At 37.5% G+C, this 23,922-nt stretch overlaps 5 protein-coding genes across 5 annotated transcripts; 3 read left to right on the forward strand and 2 right to left on the reverse strand.

The window, feature by feature from the left end:
• Positions 1 to 5: 5 nt before the first annotated feature.
• Positions 6 to 2,070, forward strand: BKA55DRAFT_580808 (uncharacterized protein). Its single transcript, XM_046193983.1, has 4 exons — positions 6 to 643; positions 694 to 1,448; positions 1,497 to 1,606; positions 1,661 to 2,070. The coding sequence occupies exons 1-4, from the start codon at positions 280 to 282 to the stop codon at positions 1,911 to 1,913; spliced, it is 1,482 nt and encodes a 493-aa protein (XP_046043862.1). The 5' UTR covers positions 6 to 279; the 3' UTR covers positions 1,914 to 2,070.
• BKA55DRAFT_580811 (general substrate transporter) lies at positions 2,070 to 4,237 on the reverse strand. Its single transcript, XM_046193984.1, has 7 exons — positions 3,965 to 4,237; positions 3,643 to 3,910; positions 3,497 to 3,591; positions 3,300 to 3,445; positions 2,607 to 3,240; positions 2,440 to 2,553; positions 2,070 to 2,389 (listed from the first exon to the last, which is right to left on the reverse strand). The coding sequence occupies exons 1-7, from the start codon at positions 4,049 to 4,051 to the stop codon at positions 2,246 to 2,248; spliced, it is 1,488 nt and encodes a 495-aa protein (XP_046043863.1). The 5' UTR covers positions 4,052 to 4,237; the 3' UTR covers positions 2,070 to 2,245.
• Positions 4,238 to 4,594: 357 nt separating this feature from the next.
• BKA55DRAFT_710529 (chaperonin 10-like protein) lies at positions 4,595 to 6,207 on the forward strand (the record flags this gene model as incomplete). Its single annotated transcript, XM_046200784.1, has 7 exons — positions 4,595 to 4,896; positions 4,953 to 5,054; positions 5,107 to 5,260; positions 5,306 to 5,488; positions 5,538 to 5,618; positions 5,669 to 5,891; positions 5,946 to 6,207. The coding sequence occupies exons 1-7, from the start codon at positions 4,849 to 4,851 to the stop codon at positions 6,205 to 6,207; spliced, it is 1,053 nt and encodes a 350-aa protein (XP_046043864.1). The 5' UTR covers positions 4,595 to 4,848.
• A 10,942-nt stretch (positions 6,208 to 17,149) lies between these two features.
• BKA55DRAFT_523540 (uncharacterized protein) lies at positions 17,150 to 18,070 on the forward strand (the record flags this gene model as incomplete). Its single annotated transcript, XM_046188644.1, has 2 exons — positions 17,150 to 17,780; positions 17,826 to 18,070. Coding segments are annotated over 2 exons (876 nt in total), but the record flags the coding sequence as incomplete, so codon positions are not given.
• Positions 18,071 to 22,527: 4,457 nt separating this feature from the next.
• On the reverse strand, positions 22,528 to 23,082 carry BKA55DRAFT_146649 (uncharacterized protein). Its single transcript, XM_046184922.1, has 2 exons — positions 22,968 to 23,082; positions 22,528 to 22,921 (listed from the first exon to the last, which is right to left on the reverse strand). Exons 1-2 carry the CDS (start codon positions 23,017 to 23,019, stop codon positions 22,668 to 22,670), a joined length of 306 nt encoding a protein of 101 aa, XP_046043866.1. The 5' UTR covers positions 23,020 to 23,082; the 3' UTR covers positions 22,528 to 22,667.
• Positions 23,083 to 23,922: the final 840 nt, after the last annotated feature.

Raw genomic sequence — 23,922 nt, forward strand, 5'->3', positions numbered from 1 at the left:
ATTCCCGCTCTTTCTCCTCATCTCCTCTACTCTGTCGATAACCCCGGCAATACGAATCACCACACGGCACAAGGCATCACTATCTTGATCCTGGCCAGATCTATCCGGTCATTCCTCGTGTCCCGCACTCTCTACCCCGTGGGGATCCCCTCATCTGCTACCGCGGTATACTCTCGGCTCCGCGTCTCGGTCCGAGCCTTGCTCTCGAGAATCTCCAGCAGTATTTTGCTTTGCTGGTCTACCCTTGCCCTCCAATTTGCCTGCAGACCCTGTAACATCATGAGCCAGACACAGCCAGAAACCACAACTAGAACAGCTCCGTCTCGGAAGCGATCTAGAGCCGTCTCGAATCTCACCAAGGAACAGATTCAGCACAAGCGTAATGTGGATCGCAAAGCTCAGCGGGCCTTTCGTCAACGGAACAAAGACTGCATTTCCAGCCTTGAGCAACAATTCTCCCAGCTCCAGGGCACGTGCGCTGAATTACGTGTAAGTTGCAGCCAGAAAGACGTGCAGATCGACCGCATGCGTGAGGAGAACGCATCCTTGCAAGACTGCCTGCGTGCCGTCGCTGAACTTATCAACACCGCTTTGGGCCAAGCTGACAGGATTCATGACCAAAACCAATCGCAGGGTCAGTCTGGTAAGCACATAGAGGGGCGTCAACTCACCGAATCCGGCTAAATTTGGCAGCCCAGAGTCAGTCAGGTCAAGCCAGCCGGGCTCAATCCCATGCACGGACGCCTCCTCCACTACAAGATCAGGAACAAGAGCAAGAGCAAGAGCAAGAGGCTGACTCACTGTCCGTAACACATGCAGATGCCTCTGATACTGAGCATGTCATGCAAACCACCTCAGAAGAACCGTTTGACAATCCGGTGGTAAGCTCATACACCGACCAATCGGTCCTTCCAGGCGACCACGCTCCAACTATCCCAAACCATATGGTCAATGACGATTCAACCTGTCATGTCTCTCCATCCGCAAACGTAGGACTCTTGTCATCCCCCGGTAGCTATCAAGCTACAACAAGCACCAACATTCCATACGGCGCCCCATCACAACTAAGCGTAGCTGAATCCCACGTTACACAGCCGAGCATGGCAAGCGACTACTCAGCTTCTGGAGACATGACAGCTGCACTCGGTCATTACACTGAGCCCAACGCTGTATACACCATCCTCCCATCCCATGGGCCATCCTCTTGCCCATTGGATTTGATACTCCTCAAGTTTCTTAAATCAAGAAAAGAAATGCTTTTAAATAGCATGGACCCTGAGTCCGTTTTGGGCCCACGAAAGCCATCAACACGTGCCATCATCAACCTTGAGCAGGTTGACACGGTGCATCCACTAAGCGGTATAATGTCACGCGTTCTGTCGACATTCTCTTCTGTACAAATGGCTGAGAAATTGGCTTTCTTCTATCTCATGTGCCATACTATGAAGGTTTGAAAACCTTTTCATTCGTCTGATAACCGGTATTGACAACTGTAGTGGCAAATTCACCCAACGAAGCAACACTATACAGATATGCCCTCATGGCTAAGACCGACAGTCACACAGATAGCCATTCCACACGCCGCATGGATTGACAATATTCCATGGTGATTATACCCATTCGCCAAGTCATAACCACTGTATTCAGGCTAACTCAATAGGCCTGGTGTCCGTGACATCCTCATCGAAAACCCGGCCGAATATCCATTCCAACTTTTTTCAGATTACTACTCTCAGAATGTCACTGTGAATTGGAAGTTTGATGGTTTAGATGCCATATCGGATTCGGAGGGTGAGGCGGTATTGCACTCGATATTCGAGAAGCATATTCGGAACCTTAAGAACTGGACTGTAACTCAAGCGTTTCAAGATCGATTTCCTTCCATGGTTACCGCTATCTACTCACGTTACTAGCCAATGAAATAAGTTGAATGTCTCTGTAATTGTGCTCTCCGAATGGTCGGCATGAAGCCCTGGACAAGATGGGTTGTCCGTAAGGAACCATACGTCAAGTTGACGTTGTTCTTCGTCCTTGTACTGCTCTATGATACGAACAAGGAATATAGATGAGTTTTATTTTATTGCGCGATGTGAACACAAAGACATCATCACCTACGGAAGGATCATTACACAAGCAAGCGTTCAAAGTCAAAAAATACGAGTAGTGCCTCTATGACGCAAGTTTCTTTCAACCCAAGCACTCAATCCTATTCAAGCCTGATTCCTTCCGCAGTTTTGCATCAAACCTACTTCTCGACTTGGAAGCAATCTCCCGATACATCCTCCTTGCTACCTCGCTGCAGTGTCTGCATGGGGGTGGATTTCTGGCCAGGAATGAATGCCTCATCCGTAAAGACGTAATCAAGCTCTTCAAGAGTCTTTCCGTTTGTCTGTGTTGTATTAGCTGCTGGGGCCTAAGATTGTACTGCGCCAGACTCACCTCTGGGAGGAAGAAATAAGTAAATGGAATGTTCAGAAGTATCATGACGCAGAAGAGGAGATAGAACTTCCATCCTGCTGCATCAATGGCATAAGGCGTTATCAGGGCAATGACCTTCGATATCATTAGTTTCGAAGTTTTGGGAGACTGGAGGGATCGATACTCACAAAGGTCCATAGCCATTCGGAGAATGCAGCAATAGAGGAACCCACGTGGCGCAACTCCAAGGGGGTAATCTCTGGTGCATACAGCCAAGGAATAGCATTCCATGACATGCCGAAGGAGATCTCATAGATGAAGAGAAATGCCAAAGCCATAGCCGAAGTCGCTGATGTGTTGACTGCAATTCCAGCAGTAAATACAGCCATGGCCGTGAACAGGGCCACAGATCCCAACAGGAGCATCGGCCGGCGACCAACTCTGTCGAGCAAGAACATGGGAGGAAATGTGGCAAGCCAAAAAGCGATCTGAATGCAGCCAGCAACAAGACTGCTCGTCTCCTTTGACAATCCAACGTTGGTCTCCAGAACAATTGTAACGTAGAAAGCAATCACGTTGATTCCAGTGAACTGCTGCCAGAATTGGATCATGAAACAAAGAACGAGTCGTCGTGTCTTCTTGACTGGCGTCTTGTCATTGATGATGTCCTTGAGAGAGAACTTGGTTGATTGGTGTTCAAGTCTTAAAGCGGTTTCGATCTCTTGAGTAACCTGAAGGATAAGGGGGTCGTCTTCTGGACAGTCATATAACCGAGAGAGGACGTTGATCGCTTCAGCTTGGTACTCGTGCGAATAGAGCCATCTAAATAGTACAAGTTAGTGACAAGCTCCATGTGGTGAAGCATGACCATGGGTACTAACCTTGGGGTTTCTGGGAGGAAAGGAAGAGTCATGACTGTGACTATGGCAAAGACGTTCTGGAAGGCAATTGGGAATCTCCAAACAACTTCACCAGTGAGGTTCTTGATAGTTCCATAGTCTAGCCAGTAAGCTACAACAGTTCCGAACTAGGATAGAAAGTTAGCTTTAGTTGTATAGATACAAGGCCGACTAGTTACAATGACGATGGAAAGCTGTACTGCAACCGCTCGTCCGCGATGCTTTGCATGTGAGCATTCGGAAACATAGACCGGCACAATACTCGTGTTCATCCCTGATAATGTTAGCAACAGAATACAGAGTCGCAGTCGTATCAAGGACACACCGTTACCAACACCAGATATGAGTCTTCCCGCAATCAGCTGCGCTGCTCCGTAAGTTGCAGACTGAATGATACCGCCAACGATCATAATGACACAGCCCCAGATGATAATTTGGCGTCGCCCCCATTTGTTGCCTACCAATGATGTAACGATACATCCAATCAAGCAACCGATGTTGTATAGGGCGACGATAAGACCGAGGAAGCTGGGGCTGGGGTTGCCGATGGCATCGAGAAAGCTTGGTTGTGTGACGAGACCACCAAGAACTCCCTATATGCTGTCAGTACTTGACGGAGCAGGCAAATAAATCACGGGTATACCGACCTGATCATATCCGAAGAGCAAGTAGGCACTTCCAGCGCTGACAGTGATGGCACCTTGCAGGTACTTGCCACGCAAGTTGCTGAACATCGGCACTCGGAGATCGTAGTTCAGAGGTGAAACATATGTTGTATTCTAACAATCCTCGAATTCTTCAAAAAATCTTAAGGCTTAGTCGGAGAGTGTCTGTTTGTAATAGCTAACTCTTTGCTGTGGAGTAGGTAAGATCTTATACTCAATTCCCCCCTTTGTCTGAGCTTGGACATGGCATGTCCCAGAACTCCGCATCCCTAGACCCCGGAATCGAAATCCCCAGATTGTGGGACTAGAACCACCACCTCGGTTACTTGGTACGTATCTTCATAGCGCGATCAGCTCAATCGGCTGACTTGTCTGGGACTGACTCATGCCAGTTGAGTTTCGCTAGTGCCCATCTGGCTCCAACTGATCCTCCAAGTAACTGACAAAGGAGATCGAAGGTCTCATGTCTTCGTCATTAGCTCAACATCCATCGCAACCCCGCATTCTAGACCCAGGGTTTCCTGTCTCGGAAACTAATCCCGTGCAAGATATCCCAGTTTCTCCGCACGGCGATCCTCTTGGCTCAACCTGTCAGTCTACCCCATTTGCGATGTGACAGTCAATCAATTGTAAAAATCTTTCCCCTTGTACTGACTCATTCTTCTCTCACCATAATTGACCACTGAAGCCCTTGCATGCTAAGCATGAACCCCACGTTTATGCCGAGCCCTACTGTATCTAGTTATATACCCTTCCCAAACTAGCACCTTAGGTTTCTCTATCTTCAAAGTCTGTATCCTAGAAACAAGGCAACTCTCGATATTTCCAGCTTATTGAGTCTCCCAAACATATCCTTGTTCTTCATCATGGGTTCCAAAGAGTCGGGTACTATGCTTGCTGCGCAATATAACAAGGCAAGATTCCTTACATCCTTGTAACGCCATGAGGCACTGGCTTATACCATCGACAGTTGAGCAACTCAGTTGAAGTCAATCGCATCGATATCCCTATGATTGCAGACAATGAGATTCTTATCAAGACAAGAAGTGCAACCCTATGTCATTCAGACTTGGTACTCCATCCAACCAATGCATCAACCATCTTGTACTAATCGTGTGGTTTAGATGCTTTTCTGGGGGCACACAGGCGAAGAACCACTGACTGATAAAACCACCATCGGCCATGAGAATACTGGATACGTTGTTAGTATTGGCAAGGATGTTCAAGGGTTCAAGATAGGCGATCTTGTCGGATGTCTTGGTTGCAGTTATGCATGCTGTATGTAAAAGCCCTTCTGAAGTTCCTGTTTACTAACACCCCCAGATGACTGCGAAGGATGCCAAGTCCACAACTTATTTTGCGAAAAAGGAACAGGAAGAATGCATGGTTTCACATGCCCAGGTCACTTTTCCGAGTATTCCGTCTCTGATGCTCGCAATGCTATGGTATTGCCACAAGGGATGGACCCTGATACGTCAGCACCCCTGTTTTGCGCAGGAGTTACAGGTGAGTACAGGATTCTATCATGCGAGGCCCGATGCTAAGAATGTTGCAGCGTATCATGCCGTCAAGGGTTGCCATCTTCTTGAAGGACAGTGGATTGCCATCATTGGCTGCGGTGGTCTTGGTCACCTAGGTGCGTCGCCAATAATTTGACAACAGGTTCATGCATTAACATTAAAACAGCCGTTCAATATGCCAAAGCAATGAAGTACAAAGTCGTCGGCATTGACATCTCTAAATCTCAACTAGAAGATGCAAAGAATCTGGGCGCAGACTTTGTGATTAACACGATGGAAGATCCCGACTATGAAGCTAAGATCAAGGAAGTCACAAAGGGCGGTTGTCATGCTGCCGCTGTATTCAGCGCTTCTAATGTGGCTTATGAAAGCGCTCCCAAGACCTTGAGGTGAGTCGAGGCTAGAAGATCAGGAGTACCTGCTTGCTAACCCATCCGTCACAGAATTAACGGTCTCTTGATGGTTGCGGGAATCCCTAAGAAGCCGTTGTCCATCAGCGCTCTCGATATTCTCCTTGGAAAATACCGTATTGCTGGCCGTAGTAGTGGAATCCCCAAGAATATGCCCCAGGCTATCGAGTTTAGCTACAAACATGACATCAAAGCTCACATGACATCATTCAAGGATCTATATGAGATCAACAAGGTGATTGATCTGCTAAAGTCTGGCAAGGCAGCAGGAAGATTTGGCATATTGTTTGATTAGATAGCGAGTGTAAAATAAAGAAAGAACTCATGCTGTTTCAAGAGATTCATTATGCCACTTGGGATCCAACTCTATTCAAGTACTGCTCGATATCAGCGCAGAGACTTCAAACTCAAGTCCATTGCTTTGAGTCCACCTCGTTCTTGTCCAACGGCATCAGCATACGCAAATCTTAAGAGTCAGTCAATTGTCATTGTTTTAATTAGACATCGGATTTTTGGCCGATAAGAACAATAACGCTGCAGTATCTCAATCACGTGTATTAGCAGAATAATACTCATATAGTTACGTATTACGCCTGGATAAGAGAAAACTATAAGTTTGTCTCATCGCTACATGCCTACTATCATGTACTAGCAACATTGTATACTCAGCTCAGTAGCCAGTCTAGCTGGGCATCCTATCAACACACATCTTAAGCAATCCAGAACCAGATATGCTCAAACCAGTTCCTAGGCTGGACTATCTGCTAACTTAATTCCAAGCGGTTAATCTCTGCCTTGCCAGGTCTAGTAGGCGATTGCAGCTTAAGTTTTCAGGGCCACAACCAACATATCTTGACTTTTATAGCTTTATCAGGTCCTTAGATACTTATAATATAGGAGTACATTCTTTTTCTTTCAATCAAGTCTTTTTTCCTTATGCAGCTCATAATTAAACTTAAAGGCTTCATAGTAAATCAGTAGCAGAGCACGGTCTAGCATTACACTTTCCTCTTTTAAAATAGTACTGCATTATATCTTCCCAATCAAGTTAGTGGCTCTCAGAGGTCTAGACTTCTATTACTTAGAGAGTCATTAAATATTACTAGCATGGAAATAATAATGAACGTTTGATTTGTAGACGATCCAGAATGAGACCCGGCTGTGTTGCATCGACGCCGCTTGCAAGCAAACCGCACACGGAACTACCGGCGGCGTACAAAAGCGAACCGAAGCATCCAGGCCACCTATGATCCCCAAGCAGGCTCGCCTACACACTCATCACACGAACCATACTCCTCCAACCCTCTCCTTTGATATCGATAGCTTGCTGGGCTTCGTGACATCTCCTGCAGTAGCCACTCACGTTATCAGGTTGTATTCTGCGCTTCAATATTGTTAGAATATTTCTACGGATATCCACCTGACTTTAGATCGCATGAACGCAGATCCAGAGCGACCCCGACCGATTCCGTCACGACTAAGAGACATGCCACATTTCTCATTCGCGAAGGTCGAAGGAGCTGATTTTATCACCTTACACCTGTTCTTTCTATATTTACCATACTCCCACACCTTCAATCGTTTGACTGACGAGCAGTTCTCGCGGTGGTTTGATGATATCTTCTATCCGGCTATCCGTCGAGTCTATGATGTCGGCCAGGTCCAGCACTTACCAGCAAGTTATCGTCACGCATTAGCTACTTGCCGTGCTCCGAAGGTAGAGGATCGTTTGCTCGAGACTCTAAGTTATCGGACGCAACTCCGGATGACATAGGACATGCGAATCGGGCTCCCCCCAGGCTTGGGTCCTTGGGGGTCTTAGTGGAATTCGCGCAGGCAGTCGACAGAGGCATTTTATTATATTAAACTTCAACCATAGCAGTGCATCTAGTAATATATATATAAAATAATAGAGAAGAAAGCAATTAGTTAATCTATACCTATAAAATTGTTATTTTCTTATTATTAGCTAAGGAATCTATAAAGGAAAGTATCTAACTTGTTGTTAAGGCGAAAGCATGGTCTGATGTCGCACTTAGCGTGCTTAAAGGGTTAAAGTAAAATTTAATAAGTAATAGTAAAAATATATTAATTAATTATTTAGTTATTTCGTATATAGGATATTCTATCCTGCAGAGTTACTTAAAGCATATAGCTAGATTATTAATATAGTTATTTCTTAAGGTTATAAAGATTATACCTATCTTATAATATATACCCCTAGATTTCATTTTATATTAAATAAGATCTATATATTATTATAATTAATATCCTCTTATAAAACATGTGTTAAATTAATTTAAGATAAGATATTAACTAGACCTAATTATTTTATAAAGTAAGTATGCTTTTCTGCTAAAATACGTTTTATAAAACTATTTATAAGTATATCTATTATTAAAACCTATTAAACTATAATTTTACTCTCTTTATAGATATATTTTAGCTAAAAAATATAAGCATTAATACATCTTAACTTTAATCTTAGTTATAATTACTTTTTTTTAAACTAGTTATATTATTTATTAATTATTATAATAGATATATAGTTAATAATATAAATTAAACTATATTTATTTAAATAATTTATATAAAGCTATATTCTCCCTTATTATATAAAAAAGTAATAATAGTTCTGCTTTAATTATTAATATATTTAACGTATACGATAAGCGAGCGAGACAGACAAGCGAGCGAGACACCCTACTTTTCACCTTAAAGGCAGATTTTTAAATAATTCTTAAAGTTTCAAATTAAACTTAAAATAGCTAAGATCCTAATAACATATATATAAGTCCTAAAATAAGCTATATAAAATTTCTTAGATTTTAAAAAAAATCCTATATAGCTATAAACTTTAAAATATATTTATACTGTAATTTATACTGTATTTTAAGGTTTTCTATATAAAATAAAATAATTAAAAGTCTTTAAAAAATACTTTATTATATAATAACCTATACTATTATAAGAAATAATTTTCTTAGATTTTTAGCTATTTTATTTAAGTATTAAGAAGCTATAGGGTAAGCTACTTTTTGCTGTACAGTATACTGTCTCGCTCGCTTGTCTGTCTCGCTCGCTTATCGTGTACGTTATAATTTTTTATTTAACTAACTACTATATAATAACGTTATTAAATAACTTTATTAAATAACTTTATTAAATAGCCCTAAGTCGATTTTCAAGTCTATAAATTATCTATAAATAATATATTACTTAACTACTATAATACTTTATTATTTTCTAGCTCTACCTTTATAGCCTTATTTATAAAGCCTAATAACTTAATAACATAGTGCTATATAGTCTAGAGATATAAAAGAACTTGGTTTATATATAGGAGGTATTTAAGTAAAAGGTTTATAGCATATTAGCCCAACCAGCTAGCTATATAAGAGATATCTAGTCTTAATACTATTACTATATAAAGAATCAATCCTATCTTTTCTTATATCTTTATAATTTATTATATAATAGCCTGCCCTTTAAAAGGTTAGAGATAATATAATAAAGTAAGAGGCATTACTAGTTTTAATACCTAATTAGTCTTAAATTAAATATAGAGTATATTATTATATTTATCTTAGTAAATTTAAATCTTCCTAGCTTTTATATCTTAAAAGATTTTAATATTAAGAAAAGAGAATACTTTACTTAAATCCTTAATTTTATATTTAATATATATTTTTACTATAAATTTATAAAATTATAAAAGGTATTTAAGTTATATAATAATAAGAATATTATTTATATATAGAAAACGAATAAGTAAAGACATATTATTAATAAGGATATAAAGTTTATTTAGGTAATATTAAAATCCTAAATCTTTAAGAAATAATATAAGCTTACTAAACTAGAGCTTTAGTAACTTATGCAGACTGTAAAGCACTTTAAGTAGTTTCTAGACCTTTCCTAATTAACTATATCTTGGTAGGCATATAATATAGACCTCCTCGTCTATTTCAGCATTAACAAAGGCATTCTTAAAGTCAACATAGTAATATATTAGCCTAAATGCCCAGACAAGAGCTATTAGAATCTGGAAGCATTAATAACACTAGTTACTACATAGATATCTTTACCAGAGTAGTATTAGAGATTACCTCTAACGCAGATGTGGGATTTATAGTAAACGAGGTAACCTGTATTATCTAGTTTGTAGGTAAAAACCCATTTAAGCAGCACTCATCATATGTCAATTAAATCAACTTTAACCTTAAAGTTAATTTATTTCATTTAATTAATATTCTATATTAATTCTATAGGTAGAGACCCCTATATAAAGTTATCCCCCTTATATATACTAAAAGTCAGCTACCTACCTAGCTACCTAACTTTACTCTGCCCTAACTAACCTAGTTCTTTAGGCATTAAACGCGTTCTAATATATCTAAGCTTATTGAAAGCCTTTAAGATATTAATATTAGCTTTATTAGGCTAAATTTCCTCTTATAATTACTTAATATTTTTAAAATAATAAAGATATTTAAAATAAAACTATTTAATAAAGAAAATAAAGCCTTATAGTTTTTATATTATTAAATAGTATTTTATATATCTTATAGCTTAAAATAAAAATACATTTTAAGCTTATTAATATATTACTTATTATAAATACTTTTTTTATTTTATTATTAATTTATTAAGTATATTAATTATCCTTTTAGCTTATTATCCTTAATATTATATTATACTTTATTGTTTCTTTATATATTTTCTAATTTATATTATATTAATAAGTAAAGTAATTTTTAATTTTACCTTTAATATTATTAATATAGGTAAGTTATTTCTTAGAGATTTAATTAGCTTTTAATTAGCTAATTCTAAATCTTAAATAAAGAATAATAATTATTATAAGTAAAAGAGATTTTTTAAATTTATTATAATACTTATTTAGCTTTTTATACTTATTATTAAGTAATAACTAGATATAAACTTAATAATTTATTAATAATATACTTTTTTATAATATTTTAAATATTAATTACTTTTTTATTATAAAATATATAGCTTAAGAATATAATAATAAAGTAGATTTTATAAATTTTATAAATTAGCTTTATTATAATAATATATAAACCTTATTTTTATTAACGTAGGCTAGGAGAAAATATATATAGCTTAGTATAATACTTATAATTTCTAAAAAATAAATAAATCCATTCTAGGTATATATTAATAATTAAAGTATGGCATAATACTAAGTAATATAAAGAATTACATTTCTTAATAACTAAGTAATATATATTAGGCTTATTAATATAAAAAAGTCTTATTTATAGCTAATAAGCTAGAATTTATAAAACTGCTAATAAATATATTTTATATATTAAAGGTATCTATATAGCTTAATAAGGAATAAAGGTAATTTAAAAGTAGGATTTATAAGGATTAGTAGTAATTTATAATACTTTAATCTTAAAGTATTATAACCTAAGTAATTTAATAAAAGAGGATTATTACTAAGAGAAGTAATTCTAATATAATTAGTTAAAATTATAAAGGCATATAATATAAGTATAAGGGTTATAATACTTAGCTAGCTATTATACTTATAGAAATTTATTAATATTATTATAATTTACTTTATAATATTTAAATAAGTTTTACTTACCTTTTTTATTATAACTTTATTATAAAAGGCTTTTTAATTCTTAAAGTATTTTAATAAACATTTTATTCTTAGTAATACCTTTTATAAATATTAATAACTATTACCTTTACTTTATTTTTATATTTATATTTTCTAAAGATATATAGATTTAAGAATTCTATTTACTTTATTAAAAACTTATTAGTTTTTATTAAGTAATATATTATTTATTAAAATATATTTTATTTTAATTTCCTCTTTTTAAATTATAAAGAGAAATAGCTTAATATTTACTTACTTTTATAAAGCTTTCTTAATTATTATATAGTTATTATATTTAAAAGAGAGTAGGTAAGGCAAATAAGCTAGTCTATTATCTTAGAAACCTATTAAATATAAAAAGAGGACCCCTGGCAAACCTGCTATAAAAGGGTATTATTACCTGTCTAATCCCGGTCCTACTTTATAAAGTAAAAGCCTGTAATAAAGGACTAATAAAAGTACCCTAATATATAGTATATACTAGGCTTAGAAATATAGCTATAATATAAATAAAAGGCATTAATAAAATAAATAAAATAATTAAAAATACCATTTAAGTAATCTTACTAATATAAAAGATAACTCTAAATAATATATTTTACTAAGATATAGAAGTCCTAATAGCCTATATAGCTCTAGAAGATATAAGATATTAGTTTAGCCTAAAGATTTAAGTAATATATAAAGACTACCTCTTAGCTATAAGGGCCTAGAAAAAGATATAAAAGAAGCGCTTTTATAACTAATACCTAGTAAAAGCACTTAAATCGTTATAGACCTAACTGCAATAAGCTAGAATATTATTAGAAATATTCCTAAGGCCTAGATAGGCCCTAGGAAAGCATCTAATAGCAGCTATCTCTATTATAAATAATAAGAATAAGAAAAAAACTATAAAAGAATTTTAATAATAGTAAAAGGATTTGCTAGATATATATTTAATAGCCTTTGTAGATAGATCTTAAGATAAAAAAGGAGCTATTAAATAGGGATATGCAATTTATTAAGATAATAGGAAGATTGCCTAAGGCAAGGGATGCCTAGAGATAGTAGAGATCTTTAGTAGCGAAGCTAAAGGGGCAAGGAATGCCTTAAAGAGGGCCTGTTAAATAAATATAGGAGTATAGATATATATCTATATTAATATTATATTTATTATTACTGGCCTTCTTAGTAATATATTAACTAGCTCTTAAGATACCTTCTTAGAATTTTAAGAGATTACCTAAGCAGTTATAATTAATATATAATAGGCCCTAGGGCATAAGGATATTAAAGGCAATAAGGAAGCAAATTACTTAATAGATAAAGGGACTAAGATACTAATAGGTAACCTAAGTATATCTATAACTTATATTATTATAAATTAAAAGATTAAAAAGACTAGAGACTAATACTTCTATAACTAGTAGTAGGAAGCTCTTTTAAGATATAAGAGCTATTATGCCCTAGATCTTAAGATAGCTACTTTAAAATGCTTTAGAAAGCTTAGTTTACCTTAAGGCATACTTTACTACTTTCTAGCCTATAGGTCTACCTATAGAGACTTTTAGAGCTATTATAAATAATTTAACTATAAAGATATAATAAAATATATATTACAGGATTAAGGCCCCTAAGCACCTAGTCTTTTACTAGAAGGTCTAAAGACTTAGGTCTTAGTAGACTTAGCTAAAAAAAGATCCTTAAAATAATAGGAAGTATTAAACTAAACTTATTAAATAACTAAAAAGGTTTATAGTTTTCCTTAAGATAATAAGGTTTTATAAAAAGATATATCTAAATATAAGGATAATTTAAATATAACTAAGAATAAATAAGTCCTGGCTAAGGATAAGCTAACTTATAAAAACTAAGGAACAGGCTAGCCCTTCTTAACCCTACTTTCACTACTAACTCTTATTTCCTTTATTATATATTTAATTAATAAATAATAACTAAGTATATACCTTATTATAAAATCCTAGGATTTATAGCTTTATAAATACTTAAGATTATATATAAGCTTAACTAGTAGAGCTATAAGAATAATATAATAAATACTAATAGTTATTAGGCTTAATTTATAAGATATTCTTAATATAGTAATTATATATATATAGTATCTCTCTAAATCTAGATAGTCTCCTATATGCCTTATGCCCTTTAGGAGGCTAGGAATACCTATTCCCCCCGGCATTAAATAAAAGAAGAAGAAAAAGAAGAAGAAGCATCTTAACAACTTCTGCATGGCCATTCGCAGAGGCAAAGTTTAGTGGCGTCTATCCGCTGTCATTTACTATCGTAAAGTCAGCCCCTCTAGAGAAAAGCAGAAAAACAAGATTGCTAGACCTGTTAGCATAAGCTATACTAAGCAGTATTCTTCCTAAGCTACTTCTTTTATTTACATGCTATTTATTAATAAGGATTATTATTATATTTATTAATTTTAGTATTACTATATAATATAATAGGCTTAGCAGAATAGTCTTAACCTTTATATTTAATTAGGTTTTTATTTTATTTAATACTATTTAAGTATTTTAAATAGGATTATCTTTATTAAAAATGTATATTAAATACTTTAATAAATCTTTATTATTATCTAACCTAGAGTTAATATATTAATAAATAGTTATTATTATATTTTTATAATAAGATATTAAAGGAAAGAGAGTTATTTAAAATATTTTAATAAACTTATAATAAGAAAATATATTAAAGATAAGCCTTAGTAAGTGAATTATTTTATATTTTCGTTTAAAAAGTCTATAATATATTCTTATAATATATTTAGCCTAAAGTAAAAAGGTTATATAAAAGATATTAGTAAACTAAGAAATAAGGCAGGTATACTATTTATTAACCTAGGTAAGACCTAGTAAATCCCTTATTAACCTTTAAGATAGGGCTATAAAGATTAATTATCTTGCTTTTAATATATTTATTATCTATAATATTAGGGAAATCTTTTAATAATAGTTCTTTAAATATAAGTATTAAAGTAGCGTTAATAATTTTATAAATAGTAAAAGGCTATAAGGCAAATGCCGCCTAGTATAAAAAAGTAACAGCTTAATTTCTTTTCTCTTTTCCTGATTTAGTAATTTTAATTTAATTAGAGTTATATACATAATTAATACTTATTAATATATTCTTAATAGTATATTAAAGTTATTTCTTATTTATCTCTCCCTTAAGATACTCCTCTTATATCTTAAGCTAGAGGAATTAACCTTAATAATAATTAGATATTACTTTAAAAGAATTAATTAAATATTATTACTTTTATTATAAAGCTTTTTATTAATACTAATATAAAAGTAAATATTAATATCTAATTAAATATCTTTAAGTATTATCTTATATTTATTAAATATTTTCTATATACTATTTATAATTATATCTTAAATAATAAGCTTATTATAATTAATAAGAAAGACTTATATTTTAGTTTTAGTATTAAAATTTATAATATTATAAAGAAACTTTATAATTAAGATATATTTATTACGGCTATTAATAATAAGAATATATTTAGGAAAGTTTTATAAGAATTACTTAAAAAGGGTTATAATAGTTATATAAGTTACTAAGAGGTCTATATTAGAGATCTAACTTTAATAGGTATATTTAAATATATTAATATTTTATAATATAATTTAAAATATCTATAACTATAAGGCTAAGAAAGGGTCTTCTTAGCCTTATATAATATAATTAAGAATTTAATTATAGGTACCTAGGAGTTTTTTTTAAAAGGATTTATAATAATACGTATTAGGAGGGTAATTACTAAGCCAGGTATAAACTTAATGGCACGCTTTGGCTATATAGTATTAGTATAAAGCTAATAAGTATAGATATAAAACTACCTTACCTTTAACCTCCTCTTTAATTTATTTTAATATATAATAGATCTTATTATACTATCTATAGCTAAAATTAGCTGCTACTTTTAATTAGATATAGCCTATCCTATAGTATAATATAGCTTATACCTTAAGTAAGTATATTAATATAGCAAGTATCTAGATTTTGCGCTAGCTATAGATTATTCCTTATACTTAGAGGCATTAAATTATATAGTTATTAGACTAGTTTTTTAAATATCTTAACTTACTTTACATACTTTCCCTTACCCTATAATGCCTATAATATCTTATTTATCTTTAATTTATATATTATATTATAGGATATTAGTTAGCCCTGCTTTACTAAGCCCTTATTATCTAAGCCTATACCTTAAGGTTAATAGGGAGGTATATTACTAGTATTGCAAATCTCCTTAATACTAACATATAATAATTCGGCTACTATATTAAATTATTATTATATTACCTATTATCTTTACCTAGAGTTATATAATAATAAAGTAGAAGTTTAGAGAATTTCTTATAAAAAGCAGTATAAACTACATAATATAGCCTATGTAACTAATTCTTATTAATTTTATGGCATTACTTGCAATCGATAGTTGGCGGCGTGCCTTGGGATTATTAAGCAATATGGCAAGGGGTATAATTTAATTAGCTATTATTAATTCGTCGGTTACCCCAGATTTAGTTTGTAGGTTGCCAAACGATACAGGGCATTACTTACTAGGATGAAATGTTTGTTATATATATACTGGCGTTAGTAGAGCCCTTTCCATACTTCTACGACGGGGTCAAGATATCGATTTTTCACATAGGCTCCCAGGAGGTTGTATTGCTCTGCGCTATAAAAGTAAAGGTAGCTGCGCAGATTACGTCGAAGGAATAAACCAGCCAATGAGACGGTTTATTATACACTTTTAATTAAAAACTCTGCTAGGACCTCTAAAATATTGACCCTATTTTAGTAAAAGAGGATTTTATAGGGGTATGAGCCTATAAGAGGCGGTAAATTTCCTCTTTTATAGAAAATAGGACGGATAATAGGGATGTAGGAATGATCTAAGTAGCTTCTGTGAGTTTACGTGAGTAGGATGTGTTTACGGAGTACTTAAACACTCTACTCGTGGTCGCGCTCCTTACCTAATTTAGTTTTCGTGTTTTGATTGGCAGTCACAAAAAAGAACTCTACCCTTGTCAATTTACAGAACTCTACCCCTTGTACAGTGGGGCGCAAAAAGAACTCTACTAGAGTTCATCCTGTACTCCGGCAGTATAGGCAAGATCACTTGGACTTGTTGTTAGGGCGATGTCGGAGAAAATGTCACCTTTACGTCTATGTAAAGACTATCGATCATTCTCAAGCCTGACATTGAACTGGAGAGGTACCTTTGCTTTCAGGAATTTGTCTGCCCAGACACTTGATCAAGTCTCTCTACTAGCTGTTGCCTTTCAGACCTCTCGTACATTGTTACGTACCATTTGGTGCCTTTTCAGCTGAAGCAGTAGTTATCTCCGTAGCCGCTGTGTTAATTGTGATCTGAGCTATTAGTGGCTCACAACGCGCCGTCACTGCATCAAGGCACAGCATGATTGGTGAATAAATATGGAGTCCGATATCTGACAGGGTTATCTACACTTGAAGAGGGGGGACTTTTTCCCCAGAAAACGCTCAATTTCACTCTTCGTTTACTGCCATTACTACCATTACTACCTACTACTACTTCAACCTAGCAAACATGTCAAATACTTGCGTTGCAATCGACCCCGATGGTGACACTCTAGTCATCCTCGCAATCAAGCAGGACCCTCATCCTCCCTCTACAGAACCCTCCGACTCCACCAACTCCACAGAACCCGCCGAACCCGCTGGCACCCCAGACTCCCCGGAATTCATCGAGAAACATTTTCTCTGCTCCAAGAAGCATCTGACACTTGCATCGCGTCGTGCTTCTAAGATGTTCTCAAGCGCCTTCAAAGAAGCTTCAAAACAAGACGATGGTCTCTATCATTGGAACTTTGGGGAAGTTTTTGACGCTCAAGCCTTTGAGCTGGTCTTGAAGATCATACATGGAAAAACCCGCGGACTTCCCCAGAATGCTGAACTAGAACTTCTATCAAGAATTGCTTCTATTGTTGATGATCTGGAATGCTATGATGCTCTTTCGTTCTTCACTGAGAGATGGCTTTCGTCATACTGTTGGCTTTATACACTCCCGCAAAAAATGGATAAGACACTAGCACAACTTATTCTCGTTTCCTTTGTCTTTGCGAATGCAAATCTCTTCCAGAAGTGTACACAGAGAGCTGCTCGATATACCAGCGAGGGTATGCCTACATTTGATCTACCAATCCGTGCAGATATTCCTAGTACGTCGGCTTGTGCAAGATGATAGCTTACGCTTACAAAGATAGGTCGTATCGAAGAAAGCAGGACAGAAATTCTGCAATACCTAGTTGATAGACTATATAAGGTTCAAGATGACCTTCTTCACCGGAAGCTGGGATGCAGTGAAGGTTGTAGAGCTATGCTCCTAGGATCTTTGCTACAAGTTATGAGAGCAGTCAGTCTGTACCCACGACCCGAGTCTCCCTTTTACTCGCTCAGACTCGACTTGATTATCAGCTCTTTGAGCGATATGCAATCATCAATGCATTACAGTTCGGTAGCAGAAAGCCCTGCAGGGAAACATTCGGGTACATGGCTACTACATCATCCGCCAACGTCTCCACCTGCTCCCCAATCGAATGCTGCTACTACTCAATCAACTTCAAGCCTTTTTGGGTCTGGTTTCTCACATTTCGCTACCTCCACTACAGCTCAAAATACCTCTGACCCACGTCCAGCTTCCGGTGGACTCTTCGGTAGGGGTGCCGCCTCTCGGAACGATCCTACTCCTAGAGCTGGCTCTAGGGGGTTATTCGGCACTTCAACTACGACTCAAAGTACCCCTACTCCCAACGCGACTTCAAGCAGTGGATTCGGTGGAAGCGCCGCCCCTTCTGGAGGACTTTTTGGGACAAGGACCGTGACTCAAACTGACAATGCTTCTCGCAGCGCATCTCCCTTACAGGCTGGTGGCCTTTTTGGAAATACTGCTACTGCTGGCACGGCTTCTACTCCTCAAACAAGCGATCCGTTTAGTACAGCTCCTACAAAGAACGAAGAGGCGCCTAAGAAGCTTGTTCAACACAGCTGTTCTCTGAAGAGTTTCATCGATCCTTTGTTGCTTGTAGCGGAGAGTAAGATTCAAGGGTTGAAGTTGGGTGACTTTCCTCAACCATAGTTGATGGACGGCTGAGCGTTGTCTTGCGATGAATACTTATCATGAGAAAAAACTGAATATGCAAGCATGTGATAAGCCTAGAAGTAGAAAGATGCCAAGTTTTGCTTTGAAGCGGATACATGCATTGTGCGACTCCTCAACGGCATCATCGTAGTTACTCATAGCATAGCGAGTATTCCAATTACTCAGGATGAAGGGCGTGTTTCTATTGATGAGCTTCTCGGATTTCACTTTTCCCCCAAGAGGCGTGAGATTCTTTTGTCGAATTCGCCAATCTTTGAAGCAGGGAACTACAGAGTATTGGTCCGTTGGCGCATCTTTCAATGATGGCAGGCAGAAATACTATCGGCCTTGTCGAAAAGCTTCGCCGGTCGGCTTGAACCGTTCTTTTCCGTGAGCATCCTTTGAGAAAAGCCTATCTTAGGTACTGCCTGCGAGAATAGAGCAGGCTATGTGAGCTGTAATGTAATCAACTCTATAGCCAGCAGCATTGAATGCCTCAAAAGAGACAAGGACGTTAAAATTAGAATCGCCCTATACAGTAGAGCGTTCATGGTAACTTATTGTAACTTGTCAACCGGCTGGTTCTACAAAATTGGCGGTCAGACACAATTCGTCGATTATGTTGTACAGACAGACAGACAGATCTATTACGCCCGGTAGGCCACCGCCCATAGGACTCTAAAATCTAAAAATACATACACTTCGCTAGTCATTGCCTTAACCTCGTCGAGCCCTTGTGTTCCCCGCCTTGCTTTTCTGTCGTTTTATTATTTTTCCTTTCAGTTCCCTTTGTTGGTTAGTGGTAGTAGATCAACTTGAAGCCCAATACCTCTAAGTGTTTAGTTTCCTATATTCGGCGGTCAAAGCGTTGCCTGATTTTCGTTGTACGAGGTGGCAGCTGTTGTTAGTAAATGTGTTTTCCTAATCGGTAGCTGCATGGGGTTATATTTATAGCTATATCTTAATTTATTACTCCTCTGCTATATTATACCCTGCCTCTCTTTAATAATAGATAATATTATCTTATATAATAATAAGATATTAGTATATATTATAGCTATATTTATGTAAAATAGCAAGCTATTTAATTACTAGGTTATTATTTTTAGGTATTATAATAATCTTTAGGTTAGCTAGTTTAAGTATACTATAGTAGTCTTTAATATCTTTAAGTACTTAGCTCTTTAGCTAAAACTTATATTAAAAATATAATTTAATATATAGGCCTGGCTAAATAGCTGCTTTATATAGCTAATAGAGTAGTATTTAATAGTTATAATTAAGCTATATAATATCTTCTATTACTGCTTAATATTACCTCTTTAGTCTTAATAATAAAAAGTAAAAAGATAAGTAATTTTATTATTTTTTTCTCTTAATTAAAGTCTCTTTTTCTTTATATTATTATAACCCTAAGTTAGTACTAGCTAACCTTAAGTATAGGGCTGGGTTATTTTAAACTAATTAGTAACTTGGCTTTACTTTAAATAATTTAACTTTAAAATATAAGCGAGATAACCCAGTTTGTTAGCCGATTTGAGTCAAATCGCCTGCAAATAATTCCTAGGCCTGAGACCTTCGCCGACGATCCCCAGCTGATGGGCATATTCGGACACCTGGGGATGATGCGTGCTGGCGGGGACAGGCTGAACAGTGAGGGATCGAGACGGGGTGAAAGGAAGGGACTACTTCGGCAGTTTAAGAAGACTGGGATGCCGCTATCGAGAGCGGGGGTTGGTTGGATGACGGTAACGGCGTGTTCTCGCAAAATCCAGAACCTCGACTGCCCGGGAACGTACAGAGAGGGAGTCAGCCCGTGGTTCCGGCGACCAAGATCGTAAGGCCAAGCTAAGAGGCACTGGCTGAAAGTCAGGGAGCGCTAGCGAAGAGTCTCAGGCCAAGTCAGAACATTCTTATATATCCAAGTGTGCTACTTGGCTTAATAACAACGCCGGCGGCAACTCAAGCTCAAAAAAGAAAGTAGCCTGGTCCTCCAACAAGTGCTCTCTCTCCCAATGAATCTTCTATTCCTCTACCAAAAATGAGGCGCGCTGGGTCAACTCTCGCAGAGTTGAAGGAGGTTATGGCCTCAGAAGAGAAGACTTACATCCTTCAAAGGCGACCCAAGGCGGCAGGGCCCATTGAGAAAGCAGTCAGAAAGTACAGACCAGTATCAGTCTTAGGGGAAAGAGAAATCAGTCAGAAGCTACGAGTCATCAACTTATTTAGTGCAGAGAAGATAAAGGCGGTAATTTGGAACGCTTTGGGAGAAGGGGAAGAAAGAGAGGTTTTTATCAAGAAAATGCAGTCTCTAGAGAGGTCAATAGCTCCGCATAGGTAATCACATAGCAGCCTATATTCCAGCTACCAGTTTCGACCTCATCCTCGCAATAAAGACTTTCGATGAAGTCATCTGTATCACTACCAACCTCATTCTCAGTCATCCTGTTGGTTAGAAGGCTCGCACGATCGGTCAGGAAGTTGATAAATGACTATAGAAGTGGAAAGGGAGGACTGTTGGAAACGACATCCGGCAGCCCATGAGCTTAATGCGAGGATCTCTGCCAGTATTGGTCCGGCAAAATTCTATAGTATCACGCTGATACTTGACGTGTCGTTCTCGGTTTGGATCCTACTGTTGGCCTATCTCATTCTGATACATGTGAACTCAGTTGAGGCGGGATTGCAATCATCTTCAGCCCTATCTCATCGTCATGCAGCCCGACGGGCCCTCATTTTCTGTCGCGTCCAGATCGCATGAGTCGTGGATTTTGCAATGAGAACTATCACAGTGCCGTTGCCGAACACGTGCTCTTCCTCATAATGTGTCTACGATGTACCGTGTTTCACAATCACCAGGACCATGTGACTCCCGTCTTCGTCGGTGCTTCGTGCGTTCGAGGTTCTCAAGGTAGTGAAGTGACCGTTATGCTCTCTGTTGAAGTTCATGGTTGTTCTATTTTTCGATGCTGTGTCTCTGCGTCTGGCTTGACTGCTTCGCCACCGTTTTACGAATCTGTCATCGCCCGCCTCCACAGGTGCAGGGTCGAGAGCTCCGATCTTATTAGGCCTTTAGGCGACTCCCCGTACTCCTAACTTCTCACACTCCGGTATTTCAAGGGTTGTAGGTTTCTCTCTAAAGCCATTCACCCTCGACGCCAGCCGTCCATGCTGTCTCCTCCAGATAGCAGTGTTGGTTGCCAACCGCCGCAGTGAGTTGCCTTGTCCGATGGTATGTGCCGAACGTCTTCCTTCTTCTTTTTTCAATGGTGTAAACGCTTCTGTGTATAAGCTTATTGATATTACTGGTGAGAATCCATAGGCCAGGCTGCGGCATGATCTCTGGTTGCGGATTAGTGCTATTCTCTTGTTAACTACCAGTCATCAACTGTTAGAGAAGACGATCACCTGGCTGGAGGAGTTTTGGGCCGTCGGGTACCGATTTTCCGCCTATCGTCGAGACACAGGGAACATTCAACATTTTCTGGGTTGGTGGAAAAAATCATTTTTAACCTTCCAGATTGAGAACCTAGGGGGTTAATCCGATGGTATCCCAGTCCGAAGGGCTAAGAAATATGGCCTACTCCTCTTCGATAACGCCACCGATATAGATATGCTCTTCAGTTCTCGTAAGCGGCCAGGCAGTAACAGGACTGTCTCCCGAATAGTAACCATGGCCAGCCTCCATAGCATATACTCACCAGGTAGAGGTTTGGATTTAGATACACAACGCAATTAAACTACTAGAGACGAATCTAGAAGGGAAACCAGCCTTTGGGAAATTTATTGATTCAAAAAGGCTCCTTTAAGAATGGCAGAGTTGTGGCTGATTTCGTAATTGAGCTGTCTTATCTTGTATTGAAAATCACATGGAGGGAGCATACCTACACTGGGAGCAAGCTAACACCGCGGAGTACATATACATTTCCACAATAACCTATCAGGAATATAATATAATAGTCAAGGTTCAACTCCTCCGGCGATCTTGTCTCTGTAGTTGAGCCCCCAATAACTCCTGAATTTCACGGAAAACACTCTCCAACGAGTGCTGGAAACCCCATGGCGGGTTTCCAGGCTCGCCCTTGTGCAGAATCTCGAGCTCTCCCACGTACCACTCACGATGACTCGGCACCCCAACTACGCATGCGTAGATCTGACCGTCGCCGTCCTTGTATGTCACGACCTCCATTTGGTGCATTGGGTATAACACCCGCAGGTTCGCTGGGGGGTTAGAGGTTGGCAACCTGGCCGGGGAAAGCGGACGTACCCTCTATTAAGGTCTGCAAGGCTGCAGCCTCACTGTAAATGCTTGTTGTCATGAAGACGATGCTTTTATCTTTAGCTTTGAGGTGGAATGTAAGTGACCTGGTATTGGCCAGTAGACAACTCACTTGTTTATCCTGAGCTAGGAATATCGGGGGGTTATTCAGCACCGTTTGATATGTCTAGCCTAGTCCGATGTGCTTACCCTTACTCCGCAGCGATATTCGGGCTTGGCCGACAGCCGACGTGGACGCCTTAAATCTTGACTTTGGTCAGTCATCCTCATCTGAGATGTATGTTTCACTCACACTTGGGTCATACGATTGCTTTGGTGGAGATCAAGCCACCAATCCGTGAGCGACTCAACGTATTATGATCGAGCGTCAACTATAAGACCCAATGATATTGTGCTCAACCCGGGGGCGCTATAGGACCGTGGCATCACTATGACCTCACCGAAGGAGTCAAGCACGACACCTGATGCCATAGGCTACTAAGTTGGGCTGACATGATTTGTGGGTGGAAAACACACCTGTTAGATTGGCGGCTGGGAATGGGCTCCGCTTTCCTCTATGACAATATTATTATTGTATCCAGAAAAGGAGGGGGAATTGAACCATAGCATTGCCACATTCTAGTCCACACTTTGATAACCTCACCCCATCGTATTCGTGCGTATGTAACAGGAGTCCGGCCCCCACCAGAATCCACTCACTTAGCATGATATACGAACTGGATTGCTGGAATTCGTACTGTATGCGGCTTATCGCAAAAGATGCCGTGGTTATTGGAAAGTGTCGTGAGAATTCGACCACTAAAATCTCCTTTCCAAAACCATCCACGTAATAATCATGTGATTGATGAAGAGATGACAGGCAACATGGAACAGGCTGGATGTGCGTCAAGCTTTGCGAATGCTCTTGTAGCCGTTATCTGGTTTTTATTGCTAAGATCATTTA

This window comes from Fusarium redolens (assembly GCF_020744475.1).
Source record: "Fusarium redolens strain MPI-CAGE-AT-0023 chromosome Unknown BKA55scaffold_19, whole genome shotgun sequence".
Classification (NCBI taxonomy): domain Eukaryota; kingdom Fungi; phylum Ascomycota; class Sordariomycetes; order Hypocreales; family Nectriaceae; genus Fusarium; species Fusarium redolens.